This window comes from Phasianus colchicus, chromosome 4, assembly GCF_987193195.1.
Source record: "Phasianus colchicus chromosome 4, bPhaCol1.hap1.1, whole genome shotgun sequence".
NCBI lineage: Eukaryota > Metazoa > Chordata > Aves > Galliformes > Phasianidae > Phasianus > Phasianus colchicus.
In genome coordinates, this window is record NC_143439.1 from 40,021,581 (window position 1) to 40,043,007 (window position 21,427).

A 21,427-nucleotide genomic window follows, 5' to 3' on the forward strand; every position below is an offset into this window, starting at 1 on the left:
ACCCTCAGCAAGTTTGTGGATGACACCAAGCTGAGCGATGCAGTCGATATATTGGAAGGAAGGGAAGCCATCCAGAGGGACCTGGACAGGCTGGAGAAATGAGCCCATGAAAATCTACTGAGGTTCAATAAAGCCAAGTGCAGGGTGCTGCACTTGGGTCGGGGCAATCCCAGGTATTTATAGAAACTGGGGGAAGATTTCCTGGAGAGGAATTTCCTGGAGAGTCCTGTGGAGGACTTGGGGGTGCTGGTATATGAGAAGCTGGACATGAGCCAGCAGTGTGCGCATGCAGCCCAGAAGGACAACTGTGTTTTGGGCTGCATTAAAAAAGGGGTGGCCAGCAGCAGGGTGGGGGAGGGTTGTCCCCCCTCTACTCGGCTCTTGTGAGGCCCCATCTGTAGTACTGCGTCCAGGCCTGGGGCCCCCACTACAGGAAGGATGTGGAGCTCTTGGAGCAGGTCCAGAGACAGGCCACTAAGATGATCAGAGGGCTGGAGAACCTCTCCTATGAAGAAAAGTTGAGGGAACTGGGCTTGTTTAGCTTGGGAAAGGGAAGCCTCTGGGGAAACTTCATTGTGGCCTTCCAGTACTTGAAGGGAGCATATAAACAGGAGGGAGAACGGCTGAGAGTGGATAGTGATAGGATAAGGGGGAATGGTTTTAAACTGAGACAGTGGAGGTTTAAGTTAGATATTAGGAGGAAGTTTTTCACACAGAGGGTTGTGATGCACTGGTACAGGTTGCCCAAGGAGGTTGTGGATGCCCCATCCCTGGAGGCATTCAAGGCCAGGCTGGATGTGGCTCTGGGCAGCCTGGTCTGGTGGTTGGCGACCCTGCACATAGCAGGGGGGTTGAAACTAGATGATCATTGTGGTCCTTTTCAACCCAGGCCATTCTATGATTCTATGGCAAACAGACATTACACGTGGCAGAAGAGAGGCAGTTTTTCTATATGTTGTTGTCCATGTGCCAACTGGTTTATGAAGTCTTCAAGCCAACAAGCAAAATTCTGCCAGTAGGAAGTATTTGAAGGACAAGACAACAGCCCATTTAGCATCTCTGTAGCCTCTCTTCCTATGTGGCCAAATAAATATGAAGACATATGGAAGTCATTCTCCTTTTCCATGAGATCTGGTTGCATGCCCACTGTGATGTGCGCAGGGAACTGTCACCTACTGCCACGCCCTTCATGTCTTGCATGCTTCCCTTGCACTTAGTAAAAAATTCTGTTGAAGACTCAAGTTTGTGTTAGAGCTAAGCAACACTTTCAAGATGCCATCTGGCCTTGAGGAACATACAGCCATGTTTAGTTGTCTGAATGGGAGAAGCCCATTAGTAATGTTGGGCACGGTGTTTGAATCATTTAAAATGATCACAGTACAATTAAGATCTGTCATTTTATCATCCTTCTCCCACGTGTACATAATCAAATCCACATAGTCAGTGTAAATTATATTGGCACATCTCAAGTTCTTGTAGTGTAACACTAGTACTACACACATCTGTGCAGATCCCTATTTATCCTCTCCTCAGCTGATGCACTGCAACATCTTCCACTGTTGCAAACCACATATTTTAGAGGGTAGTGGTTGGCAGACCCAGGCTGCCTATGGAGCATGAAATAGAGCCTTTGGACCTCCTCAGTAGCCCTCATCATCACAGGAGAGAACTGGATTCCCCCAGTGGGCTCTCTGTTTCAGCTCCAGGCCAGGTAGAAATCTGCCACAGCAGTGGGAATGACAGGCTCTGATGTTTTCCTGATAGACATCGTGTCAGTGTCCCCTTTCAAAAGCATTGGCTGTGGCTTGAATGTTTACATTGTTAATGCTCTGGGTGCAGGTAACGGCAGGTTAAAACATGACCAGCGTGATCAAAAGGTGCACTGGGAGGTAATCTCTGTTTATCGTGAAAAAAGAAAGGGAAGGAATTGTTTGGGCACAAAAACAGAGGGAGAAATTAGATCTTTAATCTAAAAGAGCCTGACAGTAAGCCAAGAGTCCCTTAGGAATCTCCTTGTCTCATTACCCTTGTAAATCTGAAATGTAGTAGCACTATTCCAGAATGAGGGTAGAGTGCTTGCATTTTATGATGTGTTCGGCATTAGCGTGAAAGATGCAAGGCGGCAGGGCTGGGAGAGCTTCAGGAACTGTTATCCTCATTTGCAGTAATCTAGATAGCAACTTCAGGAGAATGGTTTGTGTATGTACATGCTGATGTGTAATTTTGAGACTGGGATGTTTAAAGGAAAAGCAGTGCCAAATATCTTTGGTGTACAGCAGGGAAACATGGATGAAGGTCAGTATCACTTGCCTGAGTCAAGAATACAAATTTAGGGATTAGCAATGCCCTTTAAAGCACAATATTAGTCTTCCATGCAAAGACTGACTGAAATATCTTAGTAGTTTTCATGCTGTGGTGTTTCCTCAAGTTATTTGACATGGTTCATCTTCAAAGTGTTTTACAGAATAAATGCTGCAAGGATGGTTTCACCCCTCAGTATGGCTTTTTCTGGCACATAGGGCTGCTGTGGAATGAATGAGGGAAAAAATGCCCACTTAAATGTTAAAGCAGGATCAGAGAGGTGGAGTATTCTTCAGTGCTGGAAATATGCCTACAAAGTCTTTAGCGATTTGCCTTCTCAGAGGTTGGGTGGTCTCCTCTGTTTCCCTACTAGGATAAACACAATTATTTATTTGTTATATTAACTGTTCAATCAGATGCCAGTGATTTAAGATATGAATTTAAGATCTTTGCATGTTCTTGCTGATCACATATGTTAAGACACAAAACAATGAGTCCTGGTTTGATTTTCCTAATTGATTTCATTCAGAATCAAACAGGGACTTGCAAATCCATGCTTTGACAGAGTAAGTATGCATCAACACATGGGCTCCTGTGGGCACTGGTTCTGCTCTGCTGGGTAAGGGACAATGAGGACATGCACAAAACATCAGTGAAATCCAGAGGCATCATGTACAGAGCTGCAGTAGAATCACAAAGTCAGAATCACTGGATGATTTGGATTGGAAGAGGCCTTAAAGACCATCTAATCTCCAACCCCCTTGCCATGGGCAGGGACAGAACTGTTCTAGCCTAGCTTTGAACACCTCCAAGGATGGGACATCCACAGCTTCAACAACCTTGTGCTTGATGTGCATTTTTTCACACTGACTTTGTACCATCTCCCTTTCCAAATTTTCTCACTTCTTTCCTCCTGCTGCTCTGTTTTATCTCCAGACTTTGCTGAAGGAAACATTCACCATAAGGCCCTGCTGATCTCAGTGACTGTCTGTAGTATACTTCTGGTGCTTATCATCATATTCTGCTACTTCAGGTAAATAAGGAGCGTTTTATCACCTCATTAGCATTCTTCCTAACTTTTGTCTTTTGGTGGAGTCAAAATTTTGAAACATTTAAGTTTGGCTTCATGGGAAAAAAAAAAAAAAAAAAAAAAAGAAAAATGATGTAATTTTATCATGTGGAAAGAATGTGTACTTTGTTCATGTTATTCACAGACATACCTCAGTGATGTATTCCATGTATAATCTATCACCCAGCATCATAAGAAGCCTTTTGGTTTGAAGCACAGATTGCTCTTTAGTAAAGCTGAGAATGCCACAGTACAAAGTTTATACAGAACAAAAAACCTGAGGCTTCTCAGTGTGTTTATGTGGTGAGGATCTTAAAAAAGAGGAGAATACAGGAATGTAAGCATCTAGAATATCATCATAATCAACATATGTTTAAATAATTCTTTGTGTTTTTTAAATACTCCCAGGTCCCATGATTGTTCCTCCTTTTACTTTTAAAATACCCACTGCAGTTGGTAAATAAAATTTTGTATTTATTTTGTCTGTGTTTTAAGGTTCTGAAAGAAAAGCATCTCTTAGCTTTGCAAGCTCATAGCACGCTGCACAGTCTTTGAGTTTTATACGTAGAGGTTTGATGCTGAAAACGGTTTGTTAGAAATAAAACTGAAAATATTGGTTGGAGAAGCCGAGGAAGCCGTGTGTCTGTATATGAGGCTGATGTGGAGGATAAGGTTCTTTACTCTTTGTACCTGTGCTCATTATATTGGAAGCTAACTTTGGTGTACGAATGGCAGGTATAAGCGGCAAGAGGCCAGGCCCCGCTACAGCATTGGACTGGAGCAGGATGAGACCTACATTCCCCCTGGAGAGTCCCTGAAGGATCTGATTGAGCAGTCCCAGAGCTCCGGCAGCGGCTCCGGGCTCCCTCTCCTGGTAAGGAAGCAACATTATCTGAATGTCAGTTCACAAGGAAAAAAGGAGTAAAGAGAGAAAACAAAATGATGTGCAAGAAATGGTTTTTTTTAAAATGTTTGAAAGGAGGCACTGTGTCTTTAAGGTTTGTCTTTCATTTATTATTGTTTTTTATTTTCTTCTAGAATTGACAGGGATTTAAGCTGACAAACAACAGCATTAGAATCAGGAGAATTTTTTTTCTCCTCATATATACTCAGCCAAAAATCTTACTTGTTCTGTTTTCTTTTTAATTCCTCTCTTAACTTAGAATACCACAGGGGAAATAGAGACCAACAGAGACCACAGAAATTTATCAGGATTTACCCCACTGCAAATGACAGCATTTAGCCTGCAGTCTTATTTTCTCACTTTTTATGTGCAACACACAATAGCTTTTCCAACACTGACACGTAGGCTTTATGTGAAAGAAATTGCAATTCATCGAATGTGGAACCTTTTTATGTGCAGACTTCACTTTGCATTCAGAAGTCAAGAATGAATTATTTTACCTTGTACTGAGGTAATCTCAAAGGTTAAAGGCATGGGGATGGAGTGAGCTTTACCATTATTTCTAAACTGACTGCAGGATGGCTGAACCCCCTCAGCTCACATGCCGAAAAAGCAATGGCTTTACTTTCTGTAGGAAAACAATTCTGTTCAGCAGTTTGTTTTCTCAAGGGCCATTGTTGCTTTTTAGCACTGAAAGAACGGCACAAATTAGATTTCAGTTTCTTTTTTTCAGAAATTATATGTCTCTAGACTCTTCCAAACTGATTAGTTTGTAGTGGCCCTGCTACTGGTGATGTTGCCCAATTTCCAAGTAGTGTCTATTGGTTTTTTTTTTGCCCTTACATCTTGTTTTTTAAACCTAAAAGACAAAAATAAATGGGAAACTTTATTTCCTTGAGAAATGAGATGACAGATTGAGTGGCTGGCTAAAAGTGGAGTCAGTTTGGACTCAGTTTGGTTGTGGATGCCCTGTCCCTGGAGGTGTTCAAAGCCAGGTTGTAGGGGACCCTGGACAGCCTGGTCTAGTATTAAATATCGAGGTTGATGGCCCTACCTGCAGCAGGGGGCTTGGAGCTTCATGATCATTGAGATCGCTTCCAATGCAAGCCATTCTATGATTTGCTCTGACAGGAGTAAGAGCTTAGAGTCTCATTTAAGATGAGCACTAACTTTTTTTTTTTTTTTAAATCCAATTTTGTGGCAACATAGCTGTTGAGGAAAAAAAAAAAAAGCAAAAAAAAAAAGCAAGCTGACAAATGTGTGTTGTGAATGGTTCTGAGCATAGAAAAGCCATGCTCATTTCCCTCTGTTGAGGAAAAACTCCATCATTTACATTTAGGCTTTTAGGAAAGCTGTCATGGAAAGGAATGGATCATACTTAATATCAAGGACCATTCCTAATGATAGTTTCCAATTTATTTGGCTGTAAGGGGCTCTTAATGTTATTGTTTTGCTTTTTGTATTCCTTCCACATCAAGGTCTTGTTCTGCACTAATTGTTATAGTGACAGAATTTGGGCTTGATGATTTTGAAGATCATTTTCAATCTAGCTGTTTCTATGGCTCTCTAAGAAATACTGTAATTAGAGCAAACACAAGGAATTTGGTCGTTTTCCTCTGAGAGGATGTGTTCCTAGCAGCCCACATGGGTAGCAGGTGGCCTGGTTGATCTCATAGCTGTTCATGGCATAATACTTCATCCAAAGAATGCCCTTGGGACAAGAAAGCTGGGAAAAAAACTGGTTATGACAGTTTGTGCTTTATACTTTTTTCCATCTTGGTGAGCCTCAGCTGGTTGAAGGTGGGATCTGTGGTCTTACTGCTGCCCCTAGCTCTCTCTTTGCCTATGAAAACACACATTTTTCTTCAACTTTCCCTTTAAATAGTCATTTTCTGTGGAAGAGAAGAAAAATGAGAGCTACAGTGAAACTTACCCATAATAATAAATGTTGGTTGTGCTTCCCAAACAGCTACAACCACTACATGCTCACTGGAAGTACACAGCTTAGTACCTCTGGGCCCATGCCTGAAAGAAACATATAGGAAGTGCCTAGCAATAATGCTCTAGACAATATTGTGGAAGAATTTGTTTTCAACTGCTTTATTTTTTATTCAAGGAATGAAACATCCAAAGCTATTATTTCAGGAACATAACCCACACATTTATTTCAAAATGTAAGTTTATGATAAACAGTATTGTCTTCCTCCTATGCAGAAAATTTATTCCAATGAGGACAGATATTACATCAAAAATAAGCATTAAACAAGATTTTATCTAGATTTTGACATTCAGCAAGCATTCTTTTCCTGGGCTGTTTGACAGAAAAGTTTGCTGCAGGTCAAATGCTGCCAATCAAATTTTAAACCAAAAAAGTACAGCAAATTGTAACTAAAAAGCTTTGAGCCAATAAGCTCGGGTACAGTCAAGTCTGCATGAGCAAACAGAACCCCACTGCCCAACACAAGATGTTTATGCAAAGCTAATGCCACAGTCAACCTACATTCAAAACCAGGAAAGGAGATAAAATGCTGAGTACATAAATGAGAGAGAAATCAGAGTTCCCTCTCTGCCTTTTCGTGTATGTTTTTTTTCAAATTTCTCTTCCAATGAATTTTGCTTTTCAATAGATTGCACCCCAGCCCTCTGTTCAAAATGTTGAGATTAAAAAAGTTTGCTTGTCTGAATTTTAGTCTGCATTAGATGGAGACATTTAGCCGAAGATCAGAAAAGCAGAATGCAGCAGTTAGAAATTGTTGGCGGTTGGATTGATTGCAGTCAAGGAAAGGAAACAATGGGACACAGGGACCTGGTTGGTCACACAGCTAAAACAGCAGAACAAAATCTAGAAATAAGTAAAGAAAATCACTGTAAACAATTTGCATGGATACATCATTTGGCATACTTATAGAATTAGTTCATCTAGCATTTTTGATTAACTGCTTTGTTCCAAAAATCATAATCAGATTTCAGAGAGGGCTAAATTCCTTAAAATAATATAAATTGTTCACAATAAATCATCTGACTAGTTCTAGCAAAAGCAAACCAAGTTAAGGTCTTCACATAGTATTCTGCCGCCTGAAAACCCATAACAGAGATGTGTTTTTCATTTTCTTAATGTAATATAATAAGGAACTTTTCATCATTAAGTATTGTAATTTCATGTACTTTATGATGCCATTACATATATTTGCACAAATTGAGTTATTTGGGATAACAGCATTATTGTTCAGGATGCATTTTTAAAATGGGCGGAATAGAAAGCAACAATGCTAAAATGACATTACAAAATGTTAAAGCAAAATTCCAATGTAATGTAACTATTGTTCAATCACTATATAAGAGTATAAAGGAGAATGAGTCAATTTTAAAAATTCAGTCTGATCTGGTTTTGGCTTTCACTGATGTTAATAAAAAAGAATGGCACTGCAGCCATCTTGGAACCCTAGTTACACATTGCAGGGCTGAAAAAATGGGATTGTATGTAAACCGAAACAGAAGAAAGCTGGAACTTTTGAAATAGCTTTGCATAAATGTCATTCTATATTTTTCTTCTTTGAATTGTTTAACATGGAAAACAGTAATTTCTTTACGAAACAAATAGCTATAGACCTCAATAGCTTTTGAATTCATCTTGTGACATGCAGTCATACTTCAGGAGGATTGTGGCAGTCCTGCTCTGCATTACCAGATTGACAGTTTCAGTGGTCATTCCAGGGATAGCAGTGGAAGCAAACAATTTTAAAATCAGAGTTTGATCATTTCTGTTAGCCAGGGTTGCAGAAATTCTTAGGATTATGATTTCATAGAGATTCAGACTGTGCAGACTTGTTGCGTTAAGCTTCTCAGGAATTGTGTATGGATGGTGGCAAAACCTACCAAGAGTCAACATGACTCTTATCCAGATTTTACCCATAGTCTGGGCCAGACGAAAAACCCTAGAATAAAATGAAATTGCAAAATCTTGCAAAATCCTACAAAACCAAAAATTGTTATCTGTGGTGACATCTTAATGTCCTGTTACATTAAGGAGAGGCTGAGTCAACCATGAACACCAATGGGTTGTGTTGCAGCATCTACTTTAACTTCTATGAGCTTGCTGAAATACATCATCTTCAGACATGCTCCAATTCTATATTAGTCTCCATTTGTCCAAGACTTTTTGTCATCATAAAAGTTCATTAAATGTAGAATCAGCCCATCTACTATGCATAGTCTGTCAATATGTGATGTATAACTCTGCAAAGCTGCTAAATAAATGCATTGACCTTCTGCTAGAGCTGGACAAATGCTTTCATTTTTACATCAGTTCCTAGTAAAATGAATGTAGGCACTTGGATCCAAACTGGGTAAGTAATGGTTAAGGCTCCTAATAACAAATTAATATTTTGAAATTATTAGTCATAGGATTTTCAAGGAAGGTCATAGGAAGCTATTCACAGTAATTTCAGTGATCTTGAGACTGTCTCAAAAGTGTTGAGTAGGTAAGCCTTTGGAAATGAGATAGGAAGGCGTCTTCTCAGGGACAGGGATGGCCTCACTAGTGCTGTCTCTTGGGGAGAGATGAGGAGCATCCATATGGCAAAATTTTGTTGAAATCTATTTTGCAACTGCTGCGTATTCTGCTGTTCAGAGAGAAAATGAAGGACTGAGATGAAGGCAGAAAATTTCTGCAGAACGAGTTCTCACTGCGAGTCTTGGCATTTTACAGGTTCAAAGGACCATAGCAAAACAGATTCAGATGGTAAAACAGATTGGAAAAGGTCGCTATGGGGAAGTCTGGATGGGAAAGTGGCGTGGCGAAAAGGTAGCTGTCAAAGTGTTTTTTACCACGGAAGAGGCCAGCTGGTTCAGAGAAACAGAAATCTACCAAACTGTCCTGATGAGGCATGAAAATATTCTCGGTGAGTGAAATTAAAGATCATCATTTGATAGTGATGGCTTTCTTAAATTTAATTACTTTATATTCGTCATTGTCTGATGCCCTTTCTTATGCGCTTTGTTACCTGCTGTGCTCTGCAGTTAGTCTGCACTTTTGAAAAGAAAAAAGCTGGAAGGATTACTGTGCAGGTAAAAAATAATGGGGATATGGCTATTGCTTGAAAAATCAGACATCTGGCTCTGCCACCTGTGTTTGAGTATCTAGGCTTTCTGCAAATGTGTAAAGGGCTAAAGGTGAGGCATAGCTGCATGTAAGTAACGTAAAAGAAATTGAGTATGTTGTTAAAATAAAAAATATGGAAGTGGCTGACAGTTCAGACTCCTGAGCAGTCAAAAATGCCTTGAGAAGAATTAACTTGCTATTGCTTTTTTCAGGATTCATTGCAGCAGACATTAAAGGCACAGGCTCTTGGACCCAACTGTATCTCATCACTGACTATCATGAGAATGGCTCCCTTTATGATTACCTAAAATCAACCACCCTGGACACAAAAGGCATGCTAAAACTGGCTTACTCCTCCGTTAGTGGCTTGTGCCACCTACATACGGAGATCTTCAGTACCCAAGGCAAACCAGCTATTGCCCACCGTGATCTAAAAAGTAAGAACATCCTGGTGAAAAAGAATGGAACCTGCTGTATAGCAGATTTGGGCTTGGCTGTTAAATTTATTAGGTGAGTAGAGCTAATCAGGGTGAGGGAAAGTTGGGTAAGAGCCACATGCTGGTTTTGTTGTATGCATGAGTTTGCATGTGGGAGCAAGCACCTGTGTCTTGTGTGCATCACTTCCATGCAGTGCTCACCCGTACCTGAGCTGCAGCTGCCTGGGTGAATGTTGCATAAACACATACTCCAGGTGTAGAAACAGTTGCTTTCCAGTAATTGCGCACATCCGTTGCATTTGTGTAAACATACAGTTTTCATCACTGAATGCTCAGTATCAACCTGCATATTACTGCCCTGTGTTAAAAGGACTTTGCACAGACAGGTTGAATTCACATCAGTAAACTCGTCGCTGAAGCTTTCAGCTTGTCTGATAACTAAATAATTCATAGATAACTTATATAGAATAATACTAATCGTTTGCACATGTTGCTAATTGGGATTTATTGAAAAGCACCCCATTTGGGCTGTGTTTTGTTTCATTTCCAACAAATCAAATTGCTAAAGTACAGATTTGATTTTTGAAATGGCTTTTAAATTTGATTTTTAAAAATGGTTATGTGTTTAAACAACTTAGAAGGAGCAGACAAGTAGGACTTGCTTGCTCCAGGGATTCATAAAGAAGTCATTTCTCTCTGACAGCTGCTTGCTCTGCTCACGAGGAGCCCGAGCTCAGCACTGGTCCCAATGGAGATGTGTGTTACGAATGCTCTGATTTTTCCAAGCACAGAAATGTGGCCATAGACTGAAAGTTTCCATTTCAGAGGTCAGCTTTGAAACTGTGGGCTCCCTTAAGTATGTATATATAAAAAAATCTCTACAGATCTTGAAGTGAAATTATTCAGAATGTAAGAAAAGATAGTTTAATGTGCCCTTCTCACTAGCAACTTATCTGCCAGCTTTCTTGGTGAGGTCTTCCCTTTATGAAGCTGACATTTCTGTAGGAGATGAGAAATGAACAATTTTACACTGGGGAGCAGGGGCCTGGAAAACAATAGGTAAGGAAATACCCTGTTCACTCTAAAAGTTTCAGGGAAGAACTTAATCCTTTGTAGGCGTACTTTACCTGACAGATACAGGGCAGCATACTGCTTAGGTCTGAACTGAGAACTGGGAAAGACCAAGTGTGTCTATAAAAGGTGAGTTATGTAGCTCTCATTATCTGAATGGAATTTACTTTGCATAGCTTGTTTTCGTAAAGAATCCTTCCTTAGCACTTCCCAGGCAACAACCAGAAAAGAAGTGGTTGAATGGGATGTGTTGCATTGAAAATAATGAGTTCAGTAAAGCTTTTTGCTTTTCTCATTTAATTCAAAATCTGGTGAGATAGTGCAGGTCACTAGATTTATGTTAGTTCTTGGAGGGATACATAAATGCAATCACCATATGTATGATTTAATGACTGCACAGGTGACTGGTTGTATCTCAGGTCTGGCTTTTATGTGTCATTTTCATACTTGTAGGTAAAGAAAATTACAGTTCTGTGATTATTCTCTGAGATTTTGTTGTATCTGTCACATTAAAAGATTCAGATTTTGAAGGTGAGGAAAGGGAAACAGACCTTTCTAAATAAGCCTCAGTGTATGCCTGACACTAAACTTTTGAACACTTCAAAATTGCTACAGTTGAATCTTAAGTAATAATGAAAAAAAAAAAAAAAATCCAGTCACACATTTAATGGGTGTTTGCTTCCTGTTAGAAACACATTGTCTCTTCTGGTCGGTGTGTGAGATGCAACGCCTTTGGTTAGATTTTTTTACACATTTCCATCTGTGTGTTTGTACTCTGTGATGTGTAGAGGCTGAGAGAGATCAAACATAATGCATGCACAAAACATAGACTCTTCTTCATTGCAGACCTGATTTTCTATAGCTAAATGATACTGCTGGAGCTATTTAGTATCCTCCAATAATTACTAAGACTAAAGCATTATGTGGTGGAGTACGTTAAGAAAATAGCATTTAATGAAGATTTGATTGTTATCACCAGCATTAGAGTTCAGTCTAATGCTAATGAAATTTCACAAATGTTACAGCATCCCTGTTGAGTCTTATCTCCATTGTGGTTCTGCATTTGGATACTTAATACTGCCTGAGGCAAGTCAGCCTTTTAGGAAGAGTTGTGTTCACACTAAGAGGCTTTCTTTGTAAGATTTGTTCCATTAAGATTATGCACTACTTTTGACCTTGTTTGAGAGTGGATGTGGTCTGAATTTACTACTTCTCCCTTCTCAGTTACTTTCTTTTCAATCTACTTTTATAGCATGTTTGATGCCTTTTTTTACTTCTCTTTACTTTAGTGATACAAATGAGGTAGACATCCCTCCAAACACGCGTGTGGGAACAAAACGCTATATGCCTCCTGAGGTGCTGGATGAAAGCTTGAACAGAAATCACTTTCAGTCATACATCATGGCTGATATGTACAGCTTTGGACTCATCCTCTGGGAGATAGCCAGGAGATGTGTGTCAGGAGGTAAATGACAGTCATACCTATTTGATAGTCGGGAATTTGCTTTTAATTGTGTCAGTGAATGCTATGATTTGATTATAAGCCCTAATGCTCCATTGCAACCTTTTTCCTCTTTATTATTTTTAATGTAATAAATACATGGATAAACCTTGCATGTAATTCTCTTAATTTCTCTTTTCTGCTTGAAACTTACTTTAAAGCATCTGTCAATGCTACTGCGAGAGCAAAGATTTATACTGTATTTTAGTGGCTTGTTTGGAGGCAGCAGATGCTTGCACTGTGAAAGGAGTTTGGGACTAATCTTGGTGCTTTTTCTAAAGACAAATTTTTTCTGGACTGAAGGCATTCAGCTATTTTAGCAGCAAGAACATAGTGAATTTTTCTTTTTGTTGGAGTTAAATATAACAAGATAAACAGTTTGGGAGGATGCAGCACTGCTATTTAAAATAAATAATCAATTTACAAGGCAAGTAGAAAAAAAATAGGAGGAAGTGGCACTTATTACATCATTTGTTGTACCAGTCATGTGCCTCATTTCCTTCTGGTATTGAGCATTCAAGCATGAGGAGAGTGATGAAGCAATGCAGCCAGTTGCAGCTTTAGGGTGAAGAACCCTTCTTGTCTGCATAGGCCATGTGTGCTTTCTGCACATATTGTTCAGTGTAGTACAGAAATGATGGCTGTTATTACCTCTATTTTGCCACTGAGGAGAGTTAAATGCAGAGAAATGACTTGGCAGCGGTTACACACCAGATTGGTGGCGAGTAAAGAGCAGAGCACATCTCTTGGGCCTGTGTTACCTTCGCCAGACCTTACTGATATTTAAAACCTTGCAGTCTTGTGCTGAATGCTTGCTGTGGGCTCACCTGAGAGGAGCTGAATTTCACTGGTGAGCAACGTGATCCCTGTATTTGCACACTGGTAGAGTAAATTGCAGTGATGTTGCATACAGTCTGTAATGATATTGTCATCGCTGCTGTAAAGAAAAAAATGCTTTGCCATTTCCTGAAAAAGCAGGTATTTAATACGTGCCAGATCCACTGATATGAGGTAAACCTAATTCAGAGTTCATTATCTGCATAATTGCTCTGATAGGAGTCCATTGCTAAAAAATTATTCTTTTTTATCACGACTTATTGGAGCTTGCTGGACTGGACAACAATGATGGAAACTGTCTCACTTGGCAAGTAGCTAATGATTATGTTGGAGCTTGACTGTGACATGAACTTTCACAGTGAAGTCCTTTTTAGAAGCATTTAATTGTTAACCACTAGAGTTATTTTCTCAGCAAATTGTGCTTATGCTATCTTTGCTTTAACTCTGAGAAAGTCCATTTCAGAAGAAGGAATGGCTGGGAGTAGAGGAATCAGTGGATGAGTAATAAATAGATGTGGAGTGCTGGATGCGCATGTCCCACTGCCCTATACTAGATAAGAATGGCAAGGGTTAATAAAACAAGTTTGTCCTGCAGTGAAACCATGAGCTAGCTCTTCTTTCATTGCAGTGCCTTCATGAAACTCAATCAGGAAAGGCCAAAATGGAATGATAGTAAGACAAAGTGGACAAAGCTTGGTGCATGGCAGAGGTGTGACTACTGTGTGGTCAACAACAAGAGGCTAGTGGGAAATGTCTTCTTCAGTGATGTGCAGCTGCTGTTTTCTTTCAGGAATAGTGGAAGAATACCAGCTCCCATATCACGACCTTGTGCCCAGTGACCCATCCTATGAGGACATGCGAGAGATTGTGTGCATCAAAAGACTACGTCCTTCATTCCCCAACAGATGGAGCAGCGATGAGGTACCATCCTTTAAAACACAGCTTTGTTGCTTAACAGGGCATGGGCTCAAATTCCTAATATTTTTAATCAGAGTGAGTAAATGACATTGACCTAGTTCTGTGTCATTTTGAGTAAGGAGGAACTTCACTGCTGGTGCAACTAGGCTTAGGAGGGGAAGTGATGTTCTCAGAGATGCCCACTGAAGCTGCAGGTGTAGAAAACCCCAAAGGCTGCTGCCTGCCTACCAGATCACTTAGTGACAGCAGGCTGCATGTGGACCTTTCTAGTCTCTCTGTATTCATCTGCTGCTCATTTTGCTTTCTTTTCCCAGCATTAATAACAATTCAGTGGTTAACCGAACATTTTGGAAGCTAAATTAATTCCTAGTGCTGAGTGCACTGATGGTGTACGTGGTGTACTGGCTGCAACTTCAATGGGAACTGGCACAAGGAATGTGATTCCTAGAGTTTTTACCTTAAAAAATAATAATAATAATAATAATCAGATTTCTTCTATCTAGTTAAAATCGAGTCAGCATACAGCTTTTCTGTGATCACAGATGTACAGTCCTGAAAACCTGATTTTAGCATCATTTAACATTAGCATTAGTGTGTGATATTGTATTTCATACTTAAGGTATTAATACGCAGTGCTAGCACTACATCCAGACTGCACAGAAGAGCAGCCTTTATGTCTTACAGGAGCAGCACTTCTTTGCATTGTAGTAAGGAGGTCTACTGATGCAGCCTTTCAAAAGAGATGTAGTTTTTTCCAGAGTCAAATCTTGATGTAAGGGGAGTGGAGGAGAACCTGAACAGTCCGAGAGAATGTAATGAAGCAATATTGTGCTGGTGGAATCAGAGACAAACCGTTGATGTACCAAACTTGCTGACTGCAAAAGAGATTCTATGGAGGGGTCATTAATCCCATTAATTGGTACAGTTTCATGCTATAAAGTCTTCTACAGTCACAGAAGACAGCTGTCATTTGGGAACAGCACCCTTTAGATGAATGTTTGGAAGGCAGATGAACATTTGAGGTTACACAGGTTATGAATCATTTGGGAATGTGAGGGAAAACAAAACAACCTCTGGGTGACTTGTGCCACAGCCTGTGGGAACGTGTGCCCAGGAACGCAGCCTCATGGCAGCTGCTGAACGTTCAGGCAGGATGGTCACACCAGAGGGAACATGTTTCGTGTCTATCTCTAGATAGACTTTAGCGTGTTTGAAAGGAGGTGCCAGGTGCAGAGCAAGGCTGAGTAGTCCTTTTGAAAGCCAGCATCTATGTTTGTTGGCTGCCTTAGAAAAGACTCACTTCCCTTTAGTTGGCCACCAGCTGCAGTCTCATATTCCACTGATTTCCCTTTCTTTTCCCCTCACAGTGCCTGCGGCAGATGGGGAAGCTCATGATGGAGTGCTGGGCCCATAACCCTGCCTCCAGGCTCACAGCCCTACGAGTCAAGAAAACACTTGCCAAAATGTCAGAGTCTCAGGACATCAAGCTCTGATGAAGCAAAAACAGCTCCTTCTCATGAAGACCCATGGAAACAGACTTTCTCTTGCAGGCAGAAGTCGTGGAGAGGTGCTGATAAGTACCCTGAGTGCAGTCGTATTTAAGAGCAACTGTTTGTTTGACAGCTTTGAGGAGACTGTTCTTAGCAAAATCAGCTGAATTTTGGCATGCAAGGTTGGGAGAGGCTTATCTGCCCTTGTTTACACAGGGATATACAGTTTTAGTAACTGGTTTAAGATTATGCATGTTGCTTTCCATGAAAGCCACTTATTATTTTATTATTATTATTGTTATTATTATTTTGATTGTTTTAAAAGATACTGCTTTAAATTTTATGAAAATAAAACCTTTGGTTAGAAGTTAAAAAGATGTATATTGTTACATTAAAAAAAAAAAAAAAAAAAAAGGATGAAACTGTGCTGATGATGTAAGCAAAGCGACTTTCTCATTTATAATGAAACTCTTGCACTCCAGCATTTAGAAAAAGAGAGGGTCTGAGCATCTTGGGGAAGCTGCAGTGGAAATCATCCTGAAAGCCACTTCCCTGCCATCGTCCCACAGCCCTGTGCACATTGGGGGATTGTCCTGCTGCAGACAGAGCCTGGTTACATCCCTACTGTCATAGATGTGGAAGGCAGAATTCTTGCAGTTGCCTGCCCCTAGGGAGGTTGCATCTCATTTAGGATCACCCAAAGCTGTTGGGACACAGCTCCAGCGTGATGCTGCAACACCTCATGTCAGCTGTCATCTCAGTGAGGGGCTGATTCTTAGCATTCATTCCAAAGCCCCTCTTCATTCCTAGCATGTAGTAGGCGTGGCTAGCATCACCAGGCAGCAGCTGTAATGTTGCAGCAGGTATACATTTAAGACCATACTTTTAGGGCACTAGACTTAGATGAGCATTTTGACATGAAATTATGACTATTTTTGATGGCTTTTCAGCAGCCTCAAAGCCTGCACACTAGCGAGAGTTTCCACCACCAAGCTAAGACTGCGTAGCATCTCACTGGTAAGAGTTTTTAGAAGAAAAGAGCCTCAGGAAACACAGTTATCTCTCTCCCTTCCTCCATCCTACAGCTGCAGCAATTACTGCAATGTAAAAACTGAAGAGGGAATGAGAGGCAACAGGACAACAAAATTTTCCCTATGAAGTATTCTTCTATGGAAAGGTCTCTGTTCTTCATCAGATTATCAAAGCTGAGCTGTATGGAAGCTACCATTTTACACTTTTTTTTTTTTAAATTTTGTTGTCCTCCTGTGTCGTGTTTCACATGGTAGTGTTCAGTTTAATTTTGAAATAGATCCTTACAAATACTGCTTTGATTATGCTAAAAAACTATTTCAGAAGTAAAATAATTGCCATGTTGGATTTATCCTTAACATTTATGCAATGCTATTTTGTTTTCCTTTTTGGACAAAACTGATTTATTTGTGGTAGGTAGGTAAATATAATTGGGGTTTAGCTTCAAGGATCCCTGAAGGTATTTCTAGTTTGAAAAATTACCATTTAATTCTTTCAAGCTAATGGAGAAAAATGTGTGAGGTTCAAGAGAAACAGCGAGACTTGCATGATTATAGGTGTTAAAGTTTAATCAGAGGGTTTTCATTAATTAGAGTGCTGGGTTTTTTTGTTTGTTTGTTTTGTTTTTGCTTTGCAGTTTCCCTGCCTGTACCCAAAAATACCAAGCAACACGAAAAGAAAATCTCTGCAAATTAACAGTAAGCCAAATCCTGCCCCAGAGGGGGAATGCTGGTTTCCACTGTCTTTAATAAGTAGAATACTCACATTAATGAGGCCTGAGTTTGCTGCTCTCTTTGAGTGCTTTTATTTGAAGATTTGTGGACAAAAATAGTACCTTTTTGTCTTAGAGACTTGACTCATAGGGTTTCCATTAATTTTCATTAATTCATTTTACCTTTTGCCTTTGTGCCCTTTCCCTTCTGAAACAAACCCAATCTCAAAGGGGCTTGGATTTTTTTGCCCTGACAAAGAGAATGGGAAATGTTAATGGCCAGGATTGGTCCCACTATGGCTGGTGAGGGGGTAAAACTCTTGGAAACAGGGATGTTGTTCTGATTTTCATAACAGTAGGTGGTGGACTTGGTTGGTCCCACACATGGCACCTGCAAGTCCAGTCCTTGCAGGTCCTGGATAAGCAGTCACTCAGCAGGAAGCCTCTTTCCTGCTCTGTTGCATTTTCCTCAAATACTTTTTTTTTTTTTTTTTTTTTTTTTACTTTAATGATGATTTATTTCTCAGAAAGTGTTTTGGAGGGGGTTTTGCTGGCTGGTGCCTCCTGCCAATGGTTTACTGGACAAAATGGCTCTCCAAGCTGTCAGTGTGCTGTGAAAGTGTGCTTGTTCTCTGAACGAGCCTTATTTTTTTCAGTCCAGAAGAAATCTGAAGTACTGGTTGATAGGTTACATAAAGTGTCTATGTTAAGTGTTCAAGGTAATGTTTAGGGCTTTATATATATATATATATATATATATGCACATACAGCTGGGTGTCTGGAATAACTTCAGTATGTGGGTTGAGAGTAAAATATTATGGATGGTAAAGCACTAAATAAAACATAATATTTATTTATGAAAATGCATAACTGACAAATCACTGCAACGGTGCTATTTAGGAAAATATATATATATATGTGTATATATAGATGAGGAGACACACACCTGAGAAAGCAGAGGGTCTGCGTTTATGTGAGTAACTGCTCGTTTTCTTCTTAGACCCAAAAGGCTGGACTTTCCCCCTCAAATCTCCTATCCACTATAATCAATGACACTATAAAGGTGTATTCCTAAGACCTGAAAATGGCTTAAGGCAAGCTTGGAAGTCATTTCTTTTAGCACAGTGACATTTGAGTTGCTGGCTGCAAGGCTGACTTTATGCAATACTCCAGATAAAGTTATTACAGTTTTAAGGTGCCCGGTGACACACATTAGTACATTTATTTTACCAATTGTAGACTTTTAATGGCACTTCCAGATTTGGTAGTTTCACAGTGTGCATTGATTTGGGCTTGGAAGTTGGTGGTAAAATTAATTGGGGTTTTAATGCCTTCGGGTTTGTAATCCAGTTTTCTAATGGGAAAAGCTTAGTGTAGTGACTTACTGGCATAGACAAGATGGCATAGGGAGACAAAGGAAAAAAAAAATACAACAAAGAGGAAGAGAGATGCCATCTAGCAATTGCTATCCTTTCTCTAGCACAGAATTATTTCTATTAAAGAAAAGGTTGATGATGTAAAGACTAAGAAACTAATTTGTGTTCTTTTTTGAGAACCAGTGCCTTATTAAACCTGTAAATACTGTAATTATAAACCTGGGGAACACACTGTTCTGTTGTATTTGTTCAAATTGTATATGGATGTTTTAACGTTCCCCCGAATAAAATTGTTTCCATCTCCCTATGAAATAGATTGCTTTTATTTCTATTTACTTTTCATGCATTTGAAAAGCACTACCTTTGGGTTTCGTTTCACTGGTTAGATTGTTTTGACCATGACACATTTTATTTATTTATTTACATAAAATTTTTCCATGGCAAGGAAGTTAACAGTAAGATGTTTTGTGTTTTTCCACTGGCTTTTAAAAAAAAAAAAAAAAAAAAAAGGCATCACCCCTTTCACAACCTAGTGAGGAGAGAAATAGTAATTATAAGTGTTATCATTAATTGAGCAGTCACTTGCATTTTGTGGCTGATTATGAAAATTCACAGAAACTTGGAATTTGATAATTTTATGTGAGTCTCCTCCCTCCTCCCATCCATTCTTCCCCAGTTTATTTATTAATTATGTCTACTATTTTTACTAGAATGAAGGTGCAGAATGTAATCGTGCACAGGCTTGGTTTCCCAGCCCAGTGGTTCAGCAAAACAAAATACAAGTTGCAGCCCCCATGTACTGCATCAGCTGAAACACAGCAAAGCTTTGTGCTTAGAGACATCAGACTGTATGTAACTATACATTCAGATAGAAATTTGTATGCATATTTATGTCCTGAGCCCTCTTCTCACTCTGCACTAGCATGTTTCAGCATTCATCATTCAGCTCAGTGTTTATGAGCATATAATTACCTTGCTGGTTATTTTCTGACAGTCTGGAAAGAGCATTTTTCTGTTGAGCTGCACTCAGCCCATGCCTCCATGTCTGTACCTCGTCCTGTGGTGGCACAGCTGGCTCTGTTCACGTGATGTGATCGCTGCTATTTGTACTTCCCTACCAGCTCTGCCTATGGGTTGCCATGTTTTTCATATTCAGCTTTCTGGGGTAGTACCAAGCTCCATTCTATTTTTTTTCCCTCTGTGCTAGTTTCCTGGCTTGTTTAGCCTTGGACCTTGTTACTTACTTGTATCTTCTGCAGTTCAGATAACGCTGGGACTGTCCTGCTTCCATACATGCTTGGTAGTCATGCTACTGTCTCGTGCTGAAAGTGAAACTCTGCTTCCTTGTGCCTCTTGCTACAAGGGAAGAAGAGTTGAAGTTCCACCGATAAATGCAGAAACACCTGGAGCAGAGCTCTCAGGAGTCTCAGGAATAATATTTAGAGATGGGGTACCTTATGGAAAAGTGCCTGAGGATAAGGAGGAAACTGCTTGGACAATGAAAAAACTGTGGGCTACAGCAGCCCCAGCCTGCAGGCATGCCAAATACAGGAATCTCATGTTCAGCAGCACACGGATTGGACAAGATGGCAATAGTGGGATGAACAGAAAGGAGCTTGTCTTCTATAAAAGCCAAATATGCAAGGGGAAAAATGAATGAGAAATCTGACAGACACGGCAGTCACTGGTGTCTGGGTGTCTTTCTGTCATAGAAATAAGTCCTGCAGCTTGGTTTTCTTTAGCTGCAGGACCACCAAGTATTCAAAATTACCAGACAAGAAATTATTCTTTGCGACCCTTGAGATAGAGGTCTCCATTTGTGTTGTAGCTCCAATATATGTCATATATAACCTCTCTTTAACAGAATAGATAATTGTAAATTGAAACAAAAAAGACAGGAACGGTAGGCAGAGGTGGCCTTCATTCCATTTTTACAGAGAAGCCAGAGGAGAATAGGAGCCACTGCCCACAGGAGGCCTCATGGTGATACCCTTCCCTTGCAGACCGTGTGTATGGGAACTGCTGAGTCACGGCCATGGAGCACCTGGGGAAAGGATCCAGTCAGCTGTGGGAGCACAGGTGAAGGCAATTCACCTGTGTAACTGGAAGGGGTGGAGCCAGGCTGCACTTCTCTTAGACCTCATTTAAGGGCTGACTGCCACTGGGGAAGGATCTCTAGTTGGTGATTCCTCCTTGGTAAATCTTCCCCCTGTGAACTTGGCATCTTCTGATATGAGTGAGTAATCATCTCCCCTTCCTTTATAGCACTTTTCTATGATGTTGGTCCTTCTGTCGTCATGCTTTTGTTGTAGTGCTTTTCCCATCGTACTGATCTGTCCAATTGCTATGCCATGGCACACCCCAGTGGTGTTCCACATGGGCAAGGCAGCCTGAGCAGCTGGAACCCAGCCACCATTGTAACTCACATCAGGAATGGCCAATAGGAGGAAAATGAAATAAAGATACTAAATCCTACAAAAGCTTCCTGTAATCCAAGCACAGGACAGGCTAATTATTGTAAAGTTGTGCCCTTTTCCAGCTGGCCTTCAGGATCCAGCAAACCTGATACAGAAGCTTATTGCCACTTTCTCAGCTTTTGGGTTGTTCTGGGCTGTGTTCTGCTTTTTTTCACACAGGCCATGGCAAGCAGGGCAGGCTCCTCAGTCCCAGCTGACCTCCAG

At 40.3% G+C, this 21,427-nt stretch overlaps 1 protein-coding gene across 10 annotated transcripts in view; it reads left to right on the plus strand.

Annotated features, from left to right (window-relative positions):
- Positions 1 to 19,151, plus strand: part of BMPR1B (bone morphogenetic protein receptor type 1B) — a 237,789-nt gene extending 218,638 nt beyond the window's left edge. For all 10 annotated transcript variants that reach the window (XM_090139295.1, XM_090139296.1, XM_090139294.1 and 7 more), the window contains 7 exons: positions 3,238 to 3,334; positions 4,106 to 4,244; positions 8,983 to 9,175; positions 9,588 to 9,885; positions 12,173 to 12,348; positions 14,012 to 14,142; positions 15,507 to 19,151. In XM_090139295.1, the coding sequence (XP_089995421.1) occupies positions 3,238 to 3,334; positions 4,106 to 4,244; positions 8,983 to 9,175; positions 9,588 to 9,885; positions 12,173 to 12,348; positions 14,012 to 14,142; positions 15,507 to 15,632 (1,160 nt within the window). In that variant the 3' untranslated portion in view covers positions 15,633 to 19,151. The remainder of the gene's footprint in view (positions 1 to 3,237; positions 3,335 to 4,105; positions 4,245 to 8,982; positions 9,176 to 9,587; positions 9,886 to 12,172; positions 12,349 to 14,011; positions 14,143 to 15,506) is intronic.
- Positions 19,152 to 21,427: the final 2,276 nt, after the last annotated feature.